Genomic DNA, 19,427 nt, shown 5'->3' with positions numbered 1-19,427 from the left:
ATATATACACATATGATTTGCAAATGATATAGATGATATATATGTATCATATATATTACAATATATGTGATTTCCAAATATTTTCTTCCTTTCTGTGCATTGTCTTCTCACTTTCTTCATAGTGTCCTTTGAGGTGCAAAAGTTTTTTAATTTTGATGAAGTCCAATTTATCTCTTTTTTTCTTTGGTTGCTTATGCTTTTGGTGCTTAATCAAGGCCACAAAGATTCACACCTATGCTTTCTTCTAAGAGCTTTACAGTTTTGGCCCTTACGATTATATCTGTGATCCATTTTGAGTTCATTTTTGTATACGGGACGAGATAAGAGTCCAATTTTATGCTTTTGCATGTGGATGTCCAGTTGTCCCAGTACCATTTGTTGAAAAGACTACTCTTTCCCCCATTAAATAGTCTTATTATCCTTGTTGAATATTAATTTACCACAAATGTAAGAATTTATTCCTAGACTCTCCATTCCATTTCATTGCCTACCTATTTATCCTTATGCCAATACCACAGTGGGTTTTTTCTTTTTTTTTTCCTTTTTTACTTCCCACCTGCTTTCAGGGGGATCCACTATACTGCCACACCACCTCAATTACTGTAAATTTGTAGTAAATTTTCAGATCAGAAGTGTAAGTCTCCTACTTTGTTCTTTAGCAAGATTGTTTTGGCTCTTCTGACTCTCTTGTGTTGCCATATAAATTTTAAGATCAGTTTCTCAATTTCTGCAAAAAAAGCGGGGGCAACTGGGATTTTGACAAGGATTGCAATGAATCTGAACATCTATTTACTGATCCACTTTTTATCAACACCCCCAAAATGGGGCTCCGCCTTCAAAATGCCTGTGTTTCCACTGCTGTTCTCTGGCATATTGGGGGCAGTTTAAGTGCCAATAGAATGGCTTAAAATAAAACCCTGCTCATCAAAAAAATCCATATATTCTCCTATCTTCTACAGATCATGTAGCTCACTATCACTTTTTTTTTTCCGGCTGGATCTAACTTTCTAATCTCTAATGCATTGGATGAAGGATGAGCCAATGGATCCAGCTTCTGGCAGACTGGCCAGGCCACTGAGATCTCATGAAGGTGGGACACATGGGGAGCTCTACATCTATAGCTTTCCTTCCCTCTTCCCCATCTCCCAGAGTATAGTGCTGCAGCTAAGTGACTGGAAAATGTGCAGGCACCTCTGGGGAAGGCTGATGGTGTTCAGACCTGCTGTCATGGACACTGGTGGCTCCTGAGGGGACCCAAAGGCTTCGCCACACACCAGGATAACTGCAAAGATGCTTTCATCATTTCCATTTTATTTCCTACCCATTCCCCGGGGAGCAGGGGGGTGGTTAACAGAATTTGTTTCCCACATATTTTTCTTAAACTTTTGGCATCTATGACATTTATCTGCTGGCAAGAGTGTGCAGGCAAAGAAAACGAATGAAGTGTTAAGGGAAAATCTATAGTAAACCTGATTATGCAGAGCTTGATTGCTAGCTTTTTCACAGATTTCAATATGTATATAGGTCAGGAATTTTATTGGATACATGAAATGCTGTTGAGAAAAGTCACAGTAATTGGTGTTTCTTGGCCTCTGCAAAGTGTAATGTGAACCCCTAGAGCTCCACCCCTAAAATGCCCCTGAAGAAGCAGCCTTCTCCTCATCATTTAACCCAACCTGTCGTCAGTGGGATGCTGGGAAATGACACTGAGCACCTCTGACATTATCCATCCATCCAAGCAGCACTGGTTACAAGAGCCTCCTAAGCTGAAAGGTGGTACCTTACCTCCTGCCACCCGCAAAGGAGGCAAGAACACTGCCTGGTGTGTAATAGCAACAACAACCAAAAAATTTAAGGAAACAATCTAAATTGCCCAACAATCAGGATAGATTACATAAATTATAGATCATTTATTTGTCTATTATGGCCACATTGAAAGTGAAAATGTATATATGTATTTCCTGTTGCATAAAAACATCTGACATAATGTTAAATAGAAATTGCGAGTTGTAAAAAATAGAATTTATAAGTGGATCTCATTCAGTAAAAATCAAACACACCTCTCTCTGTTGATATACCAGCATGGAAAAAAAGTCTAGAGAGTTGTACATTCAAGTGTGCATAACAATCATTATATCTGGGTAATAGCGTTTTGGATAATTTTAATTTTTTTCTGTTTTCTTATCTACATTTTCCAATGGATGGTCAATGAACTTGTAGGAGGGGCTGGCAGACAGCCTGGACGTGCAGCCCACGAGACCCAGGCACCAGGCCTAGCTTGGGAGAGCAATGAGATCATACGCACAGCCAATCTGAGTTAAAGTGAAAAGTACTCACTTATCCAGCAGGTTCTCCCTTGGTATCCGAACCTTGTGAAATATTAAGATCCCATTATCCACACCGTGCAGACCTAGAGAGAGCAGAAAACAGCTGCAGGGGACAAATCTGTGCTAGCATCAGTTTCCTGCTACTTCTCCACTAAAATCCCAAACCCTTCCCTTTACTCCCAGAATGGCTGATGCTTCTCTAGATGGGGTGGGGGCGGGGACGCTCTCTGTTGGTCTTCTCGAAGAGCTGAGCTTTCTGTGCTCCTGGGCTCAGGTGGAGGATCTGGGTGCTGCGACTTGGAAAGGAGGAGCTCTAGGCATCAGAAGGAATGCCAGGGCAAACGCAGAGAAGGCAAGAAAGCCACCTACTCCCCCAATAATACAGAAGTCAAGTTTCTCCTCCCTCCCAGGGCTTCCTTCCGAGAACAAGGGGTAGTGAAGTCAAATGCCTAAAAAGACAAGGACAGCTGTGACTGACTGGGGTCAGTGACCTGACTCCCCAGAAGGTTCCTGAAAACTGCCGGACCTGTTTCCTAATGATGCCTGTCAGAGTCTGGGGTCTACTTTTTGTTTATCTCACACTTGGGAAGATTTGAGCTGAGGGGAAAAAAAAAAATCTTTAGTAAACGTCTTTATTTGGAACATCACACCTTGACAAGGATACAGTTGCATTTAGGAGCTTCCAAGGAAACCAAAGCAGACTTTCTGAAGTTGCCAGTGCTTTAAATGTCTGGCACCCCTTCACAAGAGCTGGGCCCTCTGCTCTCCTCAACACTTGACTCGATGGGTGCCTTCAAGGGACAAGGGCAGCGAGGGCCTCAGTCACCCCTGAGAGATACAGTTAGAGCACTCACAATCCCACTTGCAGCCCATTCCCGCAGCTGTGGCAGTGGTCGTGAACAGCGAGGGCCGAGGTGAGACTATCCCCTCCACCAAAGAATCATCTCCTTTCCCCTTTTCCCTTTTTGTTTCTTTTTCCTTCTTCTCCCACCTGTTTCTTTGGCTTGGTTTGGCCTTGGCTGGGGACAACCAGTGGGGCCCACAGGTATGGCCTGCTCTCACCAATTGTCATAGGTCGCATTGCAGCCCTCTCCCACCCCTCAAAAATTCACACGTTTGAGTTCTAAACCCAAGTACTTATGGATATGACCTTATCTGTAGATAGGGTCTTTACAGAGATAATCAAATTAAAAGAGGTCAGTCCTAATCCAAAGGACTGGTGTTCTTACAAAAGGGGAAATTTAGAAACAGACACGCACACAAGGAGGAAGAACACCACGCAAGCATGAAGACACCATCTACAAGCTAAGGAGAGAGGCTTGGAACAGACTCTCCCTCACAACCCTCAGAAGGAACCAACCCTGGCATCACCTTGATCTTGGGCTTATAGCCTCCAGAACCATGAGCCAATACATTCTGCCGTTTAAGCCACTCAGCCTGGGTTACAACAGCAAACTCGTCCCCCGAGTCAGTCCTCGGGATTCATCAAGGGCCTCCTAGGCACCAACACCAGGCTGTGGCTCAGGGGCAGGAAAAAGAGAGCCTCAACCTGCTGTCTGAGAGCCCACAAGTCCAAGAAGAAGAGAGGAGGCGAAATTACTGAAGGCAAAAGCTGCCTCACAACTGGAAAATATGAGAGGCTGGGAGAAAATAAGACCAATGCATATTCATAAATGGCAATCTTCAACATTCCCCAACAGTTGTGACATAAAAGACTTCCATCAGGCTTCAAAATCAAAGAATCTCTGCCTTCACTGTCTTGGTGAGTCAGGTTAGACCCTTCTTGGATGGGGCAGGGAGCAGGCAGGAAGTGCAAATGAGGGTAGAAATGGTGTCACCTGAGGACTCACCTTCCTTGTACATCATATCAATAGCTGTCACTCCCGGGTACAAGCTTCCATTTTCATCGCGGACAGGAACAATGAAACAGTGGGGCCCTGAGGAAGGCAGAGGGACAGTTGCTAAACTCTCTTTTCTAAAGCTACAGTTAAAGCTTTATTCATTTCCTGGAACGGTCTACAAATTGTGTTGATCCTGAAATTCAGTCAGTTCTAAGACTGTGCACTGCATATAATAGTGTATACCATAGTCCTCCCGTGTCCACAGGGGATACATTCCAAGACCGGGGTGAATGCCTGAAACCACAGAAAGTACTGAACCCTATATATGCCATGTGTTTTCCTTCCTACGTAATGAGACGAGGAGCAGGAATGATGTAGGTGCTGCGACAGAGTGTGACACTAGTACCAACCCTTTGACCATCATCTGCTTCCAGACTGCAGTGGACAGCAGGTAACTGAAACCGTGGAAAGCAAAACTGCACGTAAGGGGGGAAGGGGACGACTGTAATGCCAAAATGTCATAATAAATTCAGTCACCGTGTATACTGAAGAAATAAAGTTGGCACTGAGTTTATACAAGACAAAACCAGTGCTGTGAAGTGCACTTTTCAAGGTAAAGTGCTTGCTGGAAAGTAGTAAGAGTAAAGAGAATTATTCTAGCTCTCTGCACCAGCACAAACCTTGCGATCTTCCGTTTATGATGAGCTGAGCGAAGACGGCGGCATAATTCCCATACATCGCATTTCCAATGTACATCTTCTCAGCATTTTCACATGGTGTGTTGATCACAAACTCCTACACAGAAAAAGAGTGACAGAGTTTTCCTTTCCTATGGCTCATCTCGACTCCTTGGCTCAGTACAATGATTACTGTGAAACAGATCCACGTCCTCTAGCAGGACGCAATCAGGTGATTTCACGGCAGAAGAGAAGACAAAACCCCCAAGCCCCTGGGGATAATATACTCAGCTCTCACTCCCAAACACCCCATCGGCAAGGTTCACACAAGAAAGGATGACACGTCTAAGGATCTGGGGCCCCTAGGTGGATGAGTCCACGTCTGTGTGTTTTATCTTGTCTGCTGGGCATTGCACCTTCTGGACAAATCACTTGGTTCCTCATGCCCTCCACTCTTGCCCAGGCCTTGAAAATCTCTGCCTCAATGATATGGCTCTGTTGTTTAAATGGCAAGTAACTGAAGGCCCAAACTGTATGCTGGAAATGCAAGCAAGATTAGTAGGCGCCCATGACCTATTCCCACCACTGCTTAGAATCTCAGCCCACACAATCGTGATTTTTATAAAAGGAAAAAAAAAAACCTCACTTGAGCCTTTGGATGATTGGTTCAGATCCTACCACTCCATTTTCTTGATCAATGAATAGAATAATTAAAAGTTCCCCCCAGATGCGTAAGCCCTTAAATTGAAGCATTTGTAAATAATTCTCTATCTTATAGGGGAAAGAATCTTAGAATATGCCACCCAGTTTGTCTCCATCATATGACCAAGGATTTCAGCTCCAAACAGTCTGAAATTAACATTGGTCAAGAAGAAGATGCAGGGTTTTTGTTTTCAGGCTCTGCTTAACCTGGGTCTTCTTTCTCCTCCTCTTGGGAAGCCAGTGCAGAATCACAATAGAAATGCTCCCTTCTTCGCTTCTGATTCAGCTCGCCACCCGGCTTACCCTGAAACCTCTTGTCAAGGAGGTACTCACAGTAACTGCCAGCTCTGAATACAGGGTCCCTGGGGCAGGTCAGGGAATCCAGGGGAAATGGCAAAAGAGCAGAACTGCACATCTAATTGGAGCTGACAATATCGAAGAGGTCACTGAACTAAACCAGCAAGCGATTGATCATGTAAAGATTATCTCAGAGTTCAGATTTTAAAGTCTATGGACTATACTTTCCCACTGGCCAAGAAATACATTCCTGAAGCCTAAGAAAACATTCTCTGACATGTGTTTGCACAAGGAAACTTTTAACATGTGCAAGCGCTTTTCAGAAACATAAATGGACAAGCTGAATCTTTTTAAGAGAAGTCCCTGGAGACTGCCCTTGTCTTATCAGGCCAGCCAGGATTGCTCAAAGAAAGGAATTATTTGAGGCTGGGTGCAGTAACAACCACAACAAAAACACCACACAAAAAAAAAACCCGTGTGGTAAAGGGACGCTTACCCCTCGAGGCTAGGAAGGGAAGTAGCAGAGTAACATTGACCTGGCAGCAAAGATCTGGTGGGATAGGGAAGAGACAGGAGGCCATCCATTCCCATAAACATCTGAGACACTCTGGGAAAGAAGGCTTGTCACTTCTGGCAAAAACCTTGATTTGGGAAAGTCTGCACAAGCCAAAATGCTGGCATTAAAGTGTGATCTAAATAATGCACACCACGTGTGTCAGTTCCTACCATAATTAGTTGTTGAAGGCCAACAAAATGGTCAGTACTGTAAGCACTAAAAAAAAAAAAAAAGAAAGAAAAAAAAAAGGCTTTGCCCAAAGAGCCTGTAGCCTCATTTTTGCTATTTAGCATAAACTGTAAAACTAAAATTCTCTGTTACCTCTTAATTATCCCTACCACTACCTGAGCCACTGTCCAAAAATAAAAATAAAACAGCCAACCCACCGAAATGAATAACCAAAACATGTAAGAGATTGAAACAGTCCTTGAGGGAGAGAGGGCTCATTTGATATGCTCTCCCATTTTAAAAGGGAAATGAAGGGGGAAACACTGAAAGCAATGAAGGAGAAATCCATTCCCCGTTATGTCAATCCTCAATGGCCTGAGTTTATGATGGGCTTATTCTCCCTCTCACTCCCACCGGAGAAAGAGCGTTCACCGGAGTCTCCTCACCATCATGACTGCAGCTTTGTAACTCCCCTGCAGAAGGCAACAGCTGCCGAAGCACGCCAGGTAGCTAAATCATCTATGCTGTTTAGGGAAAATGGGACCCGCCCAGGGAAATGATTTTTGTGGGGAAAAAATAATAACTGTCAGAAGAAACAAATAAATAAAAATTCTGGGTGGGGTTTCTTTTTTCCCCTTTAATGAGAGCAGGGTGACCTCACTACCGTGGTTTAGGGAAAGAAAAAACTGACCAACCAAACACTCAAAAGATGTTTGGTTGGCACGTCACCATTGGCAGGAAAGCTAAGCTCTTAGGGGCAGTCTCACTTGAAGCAGACTCGCTCATTAACTGCAGATGCAGAGTCAGTTTCCTAACCTATCAGAGCCTCAGTTTCTCCACCTAACAATTAGGGACAATAGTATCTTCCTAGAAAACCATAGGATATTTAACACAATGTTACACGTAGAGTGCTTAGCCTGATGTCTAGCAACATGGGCTAAATTACCAGAAGTGGCTTACCGTCATGTTATGGGATGGTTATTGCGAGGGAATAAGGTAAAGTATACAGAAGGTGTTCGATACAGAGCCTGGCACATAGTGAGCATTCAGTTCAGTCCTTATTCTTGCTATGTATGACCTTGGACATCACTGACTATTGTAGAGAACTAGCACCTGGGCAGGAGGACAGGAAGAACATATTCCAACACAACCCTCGCTTGAATCTGTCATTCTAAACCCTGATCACCTCTAACTAGCACTTGTGGGGCAGGAAAACCTGCTAACCAAAGTTCAGATTCTAAAGGACAAACTCAGCAAAAATGAAGAATAGACTGAGTAGCCACACCTACACTCCTGCCCCGAGCTTGCACATATATTTACCCAAACCCACGTCTAGAAAGAACTTCAAAATTTATGTATTCCTTTGTCATTCTTAGGAAAACCCAGTATCAAACAAGGAACTACGAAGGACAGTGAAAGAAGTAAATAGTTTCTTTATTCGGAGGGAGTAGGAACTAAAGAAATAGAGACTTCTTTAGATTTATAGAGCAGTGATTTCGCCCTGCGGGCTGTGACACATTCATGGAGAGGGATCAATTTAGAGCGTCCTGACGAACTGTTTTTTATTAATGAGAATGGAAGGGAAACTAATGAAGTTCACCACATATACTAATGATAGTAAAAGCAAGATTGTTTTGTGAGATTCTGTTTGGGTTGCCATGTGAATTTTCCTGTCAGTCACGGTTAAAAACACTGCTTCCTGCCAGTAATGAGGGCTTGGCTCCTGGTAAGGAAACACCAGCGCACACCGTGCCCTCCTGCAACACGGTGCAAAGGGGAATACAAACAAAAGCATCTCTTCCAGTCATTTACTCGTTGCGGGTGGGAAGGATGACAAAATGGCGCTGGTACTGTTCTCACAGAGTTGTCACAAGGCGTCCAATTAACAAGAGCAGGTAAAGTGCGCAAAGCAGTGTCTGCACATGGTAGGTGCTGAGAAAGTGTTGTCTGACATTAGACACATGAAGGCTTAGCATATGTCTCCCTCCACTAAAGCGCTTGGGCAACTGTTCTAAATCTGAGTGCCTCAGGCCAGAGAGCACACACAGAGGATGTGAGGTTGACCTCAGGAAGAAGGAGAGTCTGGTCCTCAACAGGTTTCCTGCCACTCTGAACTGCGAAACGATGGGCAGAATCCTCACCTGTGCAGAGAGGTCAAAGGTGGCTTCAGTCTGGATCCCTCTCACGTTGCTCCCATGGCCCCTCTCGGTCATTGCAAACATCCCAGTGTATTTCTGCTCCTGGAGTTTGCCAAATATTAGAAGGGAATTAGCTTGTCAGATGCTTGCTCTAACTGCAGACCTCTGATCATCAAGGATGTGGGTGAGAGAGGGAGCGGTGAGTTGGAGATAATTCTAAGAGTTCAGCCTGGTAACAGCTAATGTGATAACAACATGACAATTCTTTTAAAAAATAGTCTTGAAATTCTCATTCTGAACAAGATTCTCACTGACACTAATTCTCTTGTTTATTTTCTATCTCTGCAAACATGCACACACGTACACATCTAGTTAGTACGAATTAAGGCTCTCCATAGAAGAAGACATCTATTGAGGTACCTGCCATACCTGGAGTGGCTGAAGCCACTTAGTGACATGTTCTGGACTTCCAAGGTTCCTGACGGCACCACCAAATAGCCAATAAATTATTCCACACTGAAAACAAGGACAATATAGACCATTGTTAGTGAGAGTCAACAATTTAATGACAACTAAACCCCTGGCCAAACTCCATTCAAGGAGAATTTGTTCCGCTCATCAAGCTTTACATAAGCCCCACAAGTGGCAAAGCATGCATGCCCTTCCCCTTTATTGCCTGGAATGCTCCAGTTCCTTTCTGCAGGCATAGCTCATGGTTGTCTCTCTTGGACAGGCCACCCCAACACCACAAAGCATCAGTCCTTCATCCAGTTCAGCCCACCAAATTACTTTTTTTTTCATTTTATTTCATCATGATAAGTGCACTCTTTAATCCCCATCCCGTTTCTTTTTTTTTTTTTTTTTAAGATTTTATTTATTTGACAGAGAGAGACACAGCGAGAGAGGGAACACAAGCAGGGGGAGTGGGAGAGGGAGAAGCAGGCCTCCCGCAGAGCAGGGAGCCCGATGCGGGGCTCGATCCCAGGACCCTGGGACCGTGACCTGAGCCGAAGGCAGACACTTAACGACTGAGCCGCCCAGGCGCCCGTTTCCCCTAACCCCTCACCCACCTCTCAGTAACCATCAGTTTGTTCTCTATAGTTAAGAGTCTGTTTCTTAGTTTGTCTCTCTCTTTTTTTTCCCTTTTCTCACTTGTTTTGTTTCTTAAATTCCACATATGAGTGAAATCATATGGTATTTGTCTTTCTCTGACTTATTTTGCTCAGCATTGTACTCTTTAGCTCCATCTATGTTGTTGCAAATGGCAAGATTTCATTCTTTTTTATGGCTGAGTAATATTCCATTGCATATATACACCACATCGTCTTCATCCATTCATCAGTCGATGGACACTTGGGCTGCTTCCATAATTTGGCTATTGTAGATAATGCTGCTATAAACATAGAGGTGTAAGTATCCCTTCGAATTAGTGTTTTTGTATTTTGGTTGTAAATACCCAGTAGTGCAATTACTAGATTGTAGGGTAGTTTCTATTTTTAACTTTTTGAGAAAACCATACCATTTCTTACAGTGACTGCACCAGTTCACATTCCCACCAGCAGTGCACGAGGGTTCCTTTTTCTCCACATCCTCGCCGACACCTGTTTCTTGTGTTTTTGATTTTAGCCATTCTGACAGGTGTGAGGTGATAGCTCATTGTAGTTTTGATTTGCATTTCCCTAACGATAAGTGATATTGAGCACCTTTTCATGTGCTTGCTGGCCATCTGTGTGTCTTCTTTGAAGAAATGTCTGTTCATGCCTTCTGCCCATTTTTGAATTGAATTATTTGTTTTGGGGGTATTGAGTTGTATTAGTTCTTTATATATTTTGAATATTAATCCTTTATTGAATATGTCATTTACAAATATATTTTCCCATTCAGTAGGTTGACTAGTTTTGTTGATTGTTTCTTTCACTGTGCAGAAACATTTTGTTTTGATGTAGTCACAAATAATTTATTTTTGCTTTTATGTGCCTTGCCTCAGGAGACATATCTAGAAAAATGTTGCCACAGCCAAGGTCAGAAAGATTACTGCCTGTTTTGTCTTCTCGTATTTTTATGGTTTCATGTCTCACATTTATGTTCTTCAATCCATTTTGAGTTTATTTTTGTGTATGGTGAAAGTGGTCCAGTTTCATTTTTCTGCATGTGGCTGTCTAGTTTTCCCAACACCATTTGTTGAAGAGACTGTCTTTTTCCCATTGTATAGTCATTCCTCCTTTGTCAAAGATTAATTGACCATATAATTGTGGGTTTATTTCTGGGTTTTCTGTTCTATTCCATTGATGTACATCTCTATTTTTATGCCAGTAACACATACAGTTTTAATTACTACAACTTTGTAATATAACTTGAAATCTGGAATTGTGATACCTCCAGTTTTGTTTTTCTCGCAAATAATACTTCTGAACGTTCAGTCTGCCGCATCTGCTCAGGGGCTAGCTTAGTGCCTGGTATGTAGAAGATGTGTAACAAAGTATTTGTGCACTGATCCCAGGCACTGGCCCAGTCTGCAGAGGTGAGCCCTACCATGAGAAACAGTCAGCAAACAGGAAAGCGGATGAAAAATGCAATGCTGCATAATGAGCAGGCATTCAGCCAGGGATGAGACAGCCTGGGCTCAAAGCACCCCTCAGCTACCCACTGGCTGAGGAACCTTCGACAAATGGCAATCCTCAGTTTCCACATCTGACAAATGTGCGTGATGAGTGCTCCCACTTACTGAACAGTCACCCTTCTAAGCATTGAGCTTCATACACACAAGCCCACTGGGATTCTCACAATCACACTGGGAAAAACATCTCATCACCCCCACTTGACAGACAAGGACACAGGTTCAGAGAGAGGAGTGACGTGTCCAAGGCTGTACCCTGAGATGGTGAGCAGGGCTGGGGTCCAAACCCAAGCTGCCTAATGCCTAATAGCACTGCATAAGGTTGCTGCGAGAATTCAGTGACGGTCAACTGCCAAGTACTTTGGTCTCTTATAAACCCTGGAAAAGTATTGCTGGCAAGGAGGAAGTGGAGGAGGAGGAAGATGAGGAGGAAGATGAGAAGGAAGATGAGAAGGAAGGGTAGCTGGAGTGGGGCCATTTGAGGGGAGTAGGGGACTGATGACAAAGACAGAAGAGCTCAAGTGTATAGACACTGGCTGTGTCTGCAGATTAGCATGCCTTCCTCTGCCCGGCCACCCAACCCCAGCTTTCCTCTGGGGAGCCCTCCTCTCCCACAGTCAGTCCAAGTGGTTTGTGGCTGATGTTGACCTCCACCCCCAACTCTAGGATGAGCCTAGGACCAGGACTGGCCAACCTGCATAATATCTATAATATCCTGGCCACAGGGGATGGCTTCAGCATAGACCTGTGCTCTGGGTGGGTCCAACCATAGCATCCTCCGGGACACATGGGTGAGCTAGTAGGCAAAAGAAGCTCTCTCTTTTTCATTGCAATGGAATCTGGAAGTATGGAGGCCTAGTGCTGCTGGCTGCTCTTGCCATCATGAGAGCTGGTGTATGAAACCAACAGATGAAGTCACAGTAGGGAGAAGGAGACAAAGCAGAGACATGAGAGAGACCAGGTCCCACATATCCACACCTGCTGCACTCTGGACTCTTCTGTTACAACAGCCAATAGGTATACCCTTTCTCCCTGGGGTCATTACAGTTGAATGAGCTTTAGTGGACACAGTAACCCTAAGGAAGACCCTGCAGGAAGGGAAATGGCAGGAATGGAATCTTCAGATACTCCCACCCAAGAACTGTCACCAGCCTCGGGCAAGAACCAGTCCCCACACTCCACATGTGTGATTGGCCTGGTACTAACTGTCTGAAAGGGCACTTTACCAACTTTAACAGCTCTGACATCATGACAGACGGATTTCATTAATCACATCTGACATATGAAGTGCTTTCATTTGGAGAATCATTAAGCATCCTCGGAATCATCATGACACTGAAAATCACATTACTAATTCCAACCTCAGGAAGATGCAATCAATCCAAATAGTGATTTTTCCCCCCATTAATCATCTTGGAAATCAAGTTTAAAAAAGCATTTTTCTAAAACTAAAACAGGTTGAATTTTCCACCCCTAAATCTCTCTAGTTGGTGGCTAATGCATTATTTACAAATATATTCCTTCTCTGGATTTTAAATCCTTCCTCCTCTTTAGAAAGGGGGGTTGGGGAGAATATTTTATCCACATTTTTGAAAACTTCCATCCATTAAATGTCATTAGGAGGAGCACTGGGCTGGTGAAGGAAATTTGTAGGTTTGCAGAAACTGCAGTAGTTAACAGGTGGTATCTGCGTGACCCCAGTCCACACAGTCACTTAAAATGTGAGGATTTTCCCCTAAGTGCTGGTCAGTGTGTTGCCAAAGCCACGTTCTCTGAAAGCAGATAATCTGACCCAATGGGGCCGATGCAGGGGAAGCACCTGAGGGTTCCAAGCAAATGACTCTCTCGCCTGACCCAAGCTTTCAGCAGGGGCCTCCTCTGAGGAGCATGGAGCCCAGCCCAGCCAGCAGAAAGGAGGTGCCCACCAAACAACCACTGAGGTAAGCCAGTGAGCAGTGGCCAGACTGCGTTGGTGAGAAGTAAGGGTATTCAAGGTAGATTCTGGAGAGAGAGCTGATGGGTTGGATTTGGGAGAAGAAGGCAAGAGAGGACTCTAGGTGACCCCTGAGTTTTTAGCCTGAGACTCCAGATGGATGAAAGCCCGTTAACTGCTTGGTGGGGGCCGGGTGAGGGGTTGCTTGCAAGAGGAGGCAGGGAGGAGGGGACCGATTCACTAAGACAGGGATGCAGGAACTGAATGAAGTAGGGCACTAACCTATCACAAGGGAGCAGGGCCAAGTGTCCTCTCGCTGCCTTCACTGCCCAGTGGGCACCCTGGCCTCCAGCCCACCTCAGCAGACAGGACCCAGAGAAGTCTATTTGTTCTGAGAAAGACCAAAGAAAACAGTGGCAAGGAAATAAAACAAAGGGGAGGACACCTAACAAAATCTCTAAATCTATACCCACCTTGCACTGTTTGTTTGGGAAAGCTCCCTCTCTCCTTTCTCACTCTTCTGGAGGAGAAGGACAGCTACATCAGGTACATGAGGTCATGAGCACAACATGCCCAATGACGGCTGGCAGTAGCCTCTGGAGGCCATGGTCAGAGCTACCTGAGGGCTGGGAACTGCGGTCAGGGCAGGTTGAGGGGGTTCAAGGATGGGGCCTCTTCACTGCCAAGTGATGACCAACATGTCCCACCATGGCAGGGAAAGCAAGTGGGCTGGAGCTGGAACACAGGTTGATTTCACCTCAATCCACTGACTGAGCCACTACCTAGAAGACTGCTAGGAAGGGTTCTGGGCCACATCTTGGGGGAGTGCCATCCTGGCCACTTATCAAGCTCCTGCTACATGTCAGCCATAGCATGCAGCTCCTCATAGGCATCATCAATTTAAATCTGAACACAGCCCGTGAATGGGCATTAGCAGAAGAGAAAACAAAGGTCGCCCATCATGAACTTAGATTAAAAGAAATGTTTGTGAACTTTCACTGTGAAGTCCTAGAGACAGGAAGTAAACCCACGTCATTCTGACTGTCTCCCTGCCACGATGGACCAGGCAGGTCTGTCATGCACGCCAGGAAGTCTGCCAGTGTAATGGCTATGATAGGCCGGGCCCTTCCTACACCATAGTCCAACAGTGGGTCCCCTAAAGAACGTTCAACTACATTCAGACTCTTTTCATTCCAAGAGCAAATGGAACACACTGAGGCACTGCAAGTGGTTTTTGACACAATGGTGACCCCAGAAAGGATAGTGCTGTGGACTGCATTGGCTTTCCCCCAAAATGCATATGCTGAAGCCTTAACCCTCAATGTGATGGTATTAGGATATGGGATATGGGGTCTTTGGGAACTAATTAAATTTAAATGAGGTCATTAGTGGAACCTTCATGATGGGATTAGTGCCCTTATAAGAGATACCAGAGAGTGCTCTCTCTGTCTGTCTCTCTCTGCCCAAACCCAATGTGAGGACACAGTAAGAAGGCAGCCATCTACAGGAATTGAATCAGCTGGACCTTGATCTTGGCAGCCTCTAGAATTGTGAGAAAATTCATTTCTGATATTTAAGCCACATGAACTGTAGTATTTTATCATGGCAGCCCAAACAAACTAAGACAGACAGTAGGGTGGTTCAGATAAAGAAAAAGGGGAATAGTCATAGGGAAGAAGAAAAGGAAGGATGTCATATTTCTTTGGGCCCTAGAGTCCCTCCGGACTACATCAGTGTGTCTGGTAGAAGATCTTGGGGGCTGGCTCCCAAGCTAAAGCAGGGATTCAAAGCCCTCAGTAAAGGAAGTCTTTTCTTGGCACCTCTCACTTTCCCACCCAACCTCCCTGTGAGTCATTCTCAGAGCCAGCCCCTGGCCCTGCCACCACTTGGCTGTGTTAGTCCAACTATGTTTGTCTAAAACGCTCAGGGACACCCAGAGCCTTTGGATAACACAGACGTGGAGGGAGAGAGAAAAGGGGCCCAGGCCTGTGGGGCACAGATGACTTAGATGAACTGCTGCGGACACTCCCTCATCAGGCTGACAGCCAGCCCATGCGCAGGTGTAAAAGGAAAGCAGGTAGAGGCTACCAGCTGCTCGTGGGCTGGCAGCGAGGTCTGGGGATACCCTGACCAACCCAGGGCTCACAGGAACTGTTCTGAGCACACCACATCTCCCTCCATTGCCCAAAGGAAAGACAGACAACGGCCCTCCGGGCTGGACTCCGGAGCACCATCTACACATTCTTCTAACTGTCTGGGATATCCAAGCACAAGAAAAACAAGTCCTCTGCAATGAATGATGTGTGGGAAAGCAAACAGCATTCATGATAACTTTTGTTAAATTTTTAAAGTTTTTTTTTATTGTGGCACAATGCATTTAACATAGTTTGCGTTTAAGCCATTATTAAGTATACAATTCAATGGTATGAATTAGATTCACACTGTTGTGCGACCATCACCACTATCTCCAAAACTTTTTCATCACCCCAAACACGAACTCTGTGCCCTGCCACCACTCCCCATTCTTTTGCTCCTCCAGCCTCTTGTAACCCATAATCTGCTTTCTGTCTCTACGAATTTGCCTATTCAAGAAATTTCACGTAAGTGGAATCATACAATATTTGTCCTGTTGTGTCCGGCTTATTTCACTTAGAGTCATGTTTTCAAAGTTCATCCATGTTGTAACATGTGCCAGAAGTTCATTCCATCATATGTATGTACATTTTGTCTATCCGTTCTTCTGTTGACAGACATTTGGTTTGTTTCCACCCTTTAGCTATTGTGAATAATGCTGAAATGAACATTGGCATACAAGTATCTGTTTGAGTCCCTGTTTTCAATTTTGGGGGGTATATACCTAGGAATGGATTTCCTGAGTCACATGGTAATTCTACATTTAACTTTGCTAGTAAGCCCATTTCGATTCTATATATTCATTTGATTCTCCTGTATTGACACTATATAACACGAATGTAGGGGATGATAGTCTTCAAGAAATTTGCTTTCTAGTGGTGCTAAGAGACATACAGCAATTAGACACATGACTAAATTCAAAAGATCAAAGCAGGCACATACTGTGGCAGACAACTGAAAGGTACAAAGACAGATGACAAGTAGATAGGATTTAAACTGCAGGCTTGAGGGAGGCTTCCCTGAGGGGAGGACACTTGGTCTGGGACTTGAAGAATGACCAGGTGTCAGGCAGGTGAAGGAGGGGAAAAATTCCATTCTAGGGTGAGGGCAAGAGTGGCCCAAAAGTGGATGAGAAGAATGAAAGAAGGCCAATATGTCAGGTCTCCTAGGGAGGAGGACAAAGTGAGACAGAAGGTATCTGGAGAAGCGAGTAGGGCCAAACCACACAAGAATCCATGGGCCATATCAAAACTAGGAGGGCTTCTCTAAAGCATAAGGAGAAGAAGTTTTAAGCAGAGGAGTGACACGATCAGGGAAGCATTTTTAAAGACCTATTTCTTTCTTTTTTTAAAAGATTTATTTATTTGAGAGAGAGAGAGAGAGAGCATGGGGGGGTGGGGAAGAGGGAGAGGGAGAGAGAGAGAATCTCCAGCAGACTCCCCGCTGAGCCCAGAGCCTGATGCAGGCTCGATCCCATGACCCTGAGATCACGACCTGAACCAAAATCAAGAGTCAGACGCTTGACTGAACCACCAGGTGCCTCAAGACCTATCTTTAAATCTATTCATATTTTCCTCTAGGATACTCAGGAGCAAAACTTTTTTAAAAGCTTTTTATTTTGGAAAATTTCAACCAAAATCCAAGAGTATAATGAACTCAGCTATGACCAGCTCATGGTCCATTTTGCTTTATCCCCCAATCCACTTTCCCACTCTACATCCCAGGTAATCTTAAAGTTTATCCCAGACATCCTGTCATTTCATCCCTAAATATCTCCTATACATCTGTAAATGATAGTCTTTCTAAAAATGTAACTCTAAAAAACCATTACCCCACCTAAAAATATAATTCTTTAATATGACCAAATATCCAATGTTTACATTTCCCCCACTGACACATAGTTTTTCTTTAAGGTTTGTTGGAACCAGAATCTAAATAAGGTCCACACATTGCAAGTGGTTGAAATGTGTCTTAAGTCTGCTTTAAACTGCAGGCTGCTCCTCCCTTATTCATTCAAACATTCCCTGTGTAATTCTAGGCACTAGGGTCAGTGCAAGACCCTAAAGATGCCGAGGAGACGGTTCCCCACCTAGAATGCTGGAACACCCAGCGGGGATTTCTGCATGGTCATATCCCACCACACGCTTGCTGAAAAGAAGAAGGTAGAGAGCAATATGGAAAAAACACAAACTGAGGATCATGAATCTAGATCAGGATCAGGGAACTCTAGTATTTCTGAGAGAGGAATCTATTTGTTGCATCTCAGCTGAATTTCTTCTGTCTGTAAGCCACAGCCAACCCAACTAGGAGGGAAGAGACCCGGCTGAAATCACAGGGAAGCCAGTCTCCCACAAAGGATCTAATGGTGGGTGCCTTCACCACCGATGAACTCACAATTTTCTTTGTTTTTAATTCCTACTCATTTTTAAATGTCTACAAGGCAAAAACAAAAATAACTGCCATTTTGGATTCACCAATGATTGACCTGTCTTTCCTGTCTGATCATTCTCTTCATGTTCTAGTAATTTCTCCCCTTTGGGGACATCAGGACTGAATGTTTGGATGCAGGCACAGTGGTGTCCAGGGAGAGAAAGGAGAGCATATGCAGGCCTACACAAATGGCCCTCCACTGGGGACTTAGGGTACCATGAGGAGCCATGGCCATCACACCCACTGGACTATTCTGTTCACCATTCCTGATGAGCTGGGATACACAAAGCAAGTCCATGGTGCAATGCCATTTTATACCCATATGAACAGCAAAAATGAAGAAGGCTAAGAATTCCAAGCATTGTAGCATATTCACACAAAGGAATATGAGAAATGAATGAACTTCCATCCATATATCATTCTCAAAATGGTGAAACTATAGAGAATAGATTAGTGGTAGCCTAAGAACAAGAATGAGGTGGGAACTGGGTACAACTGCAAATGGGTAGCACTGTAAGTTTCTTTGTGGTGATGAAACAGCATGAATCCATATATAGAACCAAACTGCATAGAACTGCGCGCACACACACACACACACACACACACACACACACACACACACACACTGGGGTGTATGTAAAAGCTAGTGAAATCTGAAGAAGGTCTATAGTCTAGTACTGTACTAGAACAGTACTGTAGCAGTGGTGATTTACTACTTTTACATTGCATTACAGCTGTATAAGATGTCACTACAGAGGGAAACTGGGTAAAGAGTTCATATGACTCTACGTATTATTCTTGTAACTTCCTGTGAGCATTATTATTTCAAAATAAAAATATTTAAAAAAACAAGTACGAAGGCGTGGCATGCCACAATACAGATTGATCTTAGTGATCATATTTAAGTGAAGAAAGTAAATCATGAGACTTTTTCTAAAAATTAAAACAAATGAAAATAATTGTTTGACAGTGCAGTACAACTAAACAAAAAGAAAAGCCAAGAACAAACAAGCACGAGGTTGAATATAATGGTTAAAGAGGAAATCAAGGGGATGGGTCATAAGGTGTACCATTTTACAAACATCTATTCCAGTAAACAGACTGATACCTGTGGGGTTCTACTTTGTGCTCCTTGCCGTTCAAAACTAAGTAGCAGCTAATGAAGGGCGGGGTGCCCAGAGCCTCTCACCTTTACTCCTGTGGCCATGTCCGCTATGGAGAGGACTTCTCCTATGACCAGGCTTCGACTGACAAAATTCTTTGTTTTCTCTGCCTGAAAACATGACAGACCCAATGTCAAGGTTTCCTTATGATTTTAAAATTAAATTAACATTTTAATTTAACTTAACATCTTCATAATAAACGTATGTTACTTTATTAATAAAACTCCACCGCAATAAAAGCAATTTTTGAATTTTAAATACGCCCACGACCCTACTGAAATAAACGTTTTCATCCAGGTTTTTAACGTGGCCTTCCAGTCTCTGACCACCTATGAGGAGAGTCGACTTCATCCCCACGGAGGGCAGGCTGCTGACAGACTCCCCCGGGGGCCTTGTGCTTCCTTAACCGAGTTTGTCCCTCGCGGCTCCCCGAGTCCGACACCCT

The 19,427-nt window shown here is 44.1% G+C and overlaps 1 protein-coding gene across 3 annotated transcripts in view; it reads right to left on the bottom strand.

The window, feature by feature from the left end:
* Positions 1-19,427, bottom strand: part of ACOXL (acyl-CoA oxidase like) — a 354,745-nt gene that overhangs the window by 283,562 nt on the left and 51,756 nt on the right. For 2 of the 3 annotated variants that reach the window (XM_028117110.2, XM_028117112.1), the window contains exons 3-8: positions 19,009-19,092; positions 9,136-9,222; positions 8,710-8,808; positions 4,849-4,963; positions 4,178-4,264; positions 2,338-2,410 (exon numbers count right to left, since the gene is read on the bottom strand). In XM_028117110.2, coding sequence (XP_027972911.1) covers positions 2,338-2,410; positions 4,178-4,264; positions 4,849-4,963; positions 8,710-8,808; positions 9,136-9,222; positions 19,009-19,092 — 545 coding nt within the window. The remainder of the gene's footprint in view (positions 1-2,337; positions 2,411-4,177; positions 4,265-4,848; positions 4,964-8,709; positions 8,809-9,135; positions 9,223-19,008; positions 19,093-19,427) is intronic. The other variant, XM_028117111.2, reaches the window with a different exon arrangement.

Source organism: Eumetopias jubatus, unplaced genomic scaffold (genome assembly GCF_037043125.1).
Source record: "Eumetopias jubatus isolate StellerSeaLion01/CBP00866 unplaced genomic scaffold, mEumJub1_p1.0 scaffold_9, whole genome shotgun sequence".
NCBI classification, from domain to species: domain Eukaryota; kingdom Metazoa; phylum Chordata; class Mammalia; order Carnivora; family Otariidae; genus Eumetopias; species Eumetopias jubatus.
This window is presented reverse-complemented; position numbering and strand designations above follow the sequence as displayed.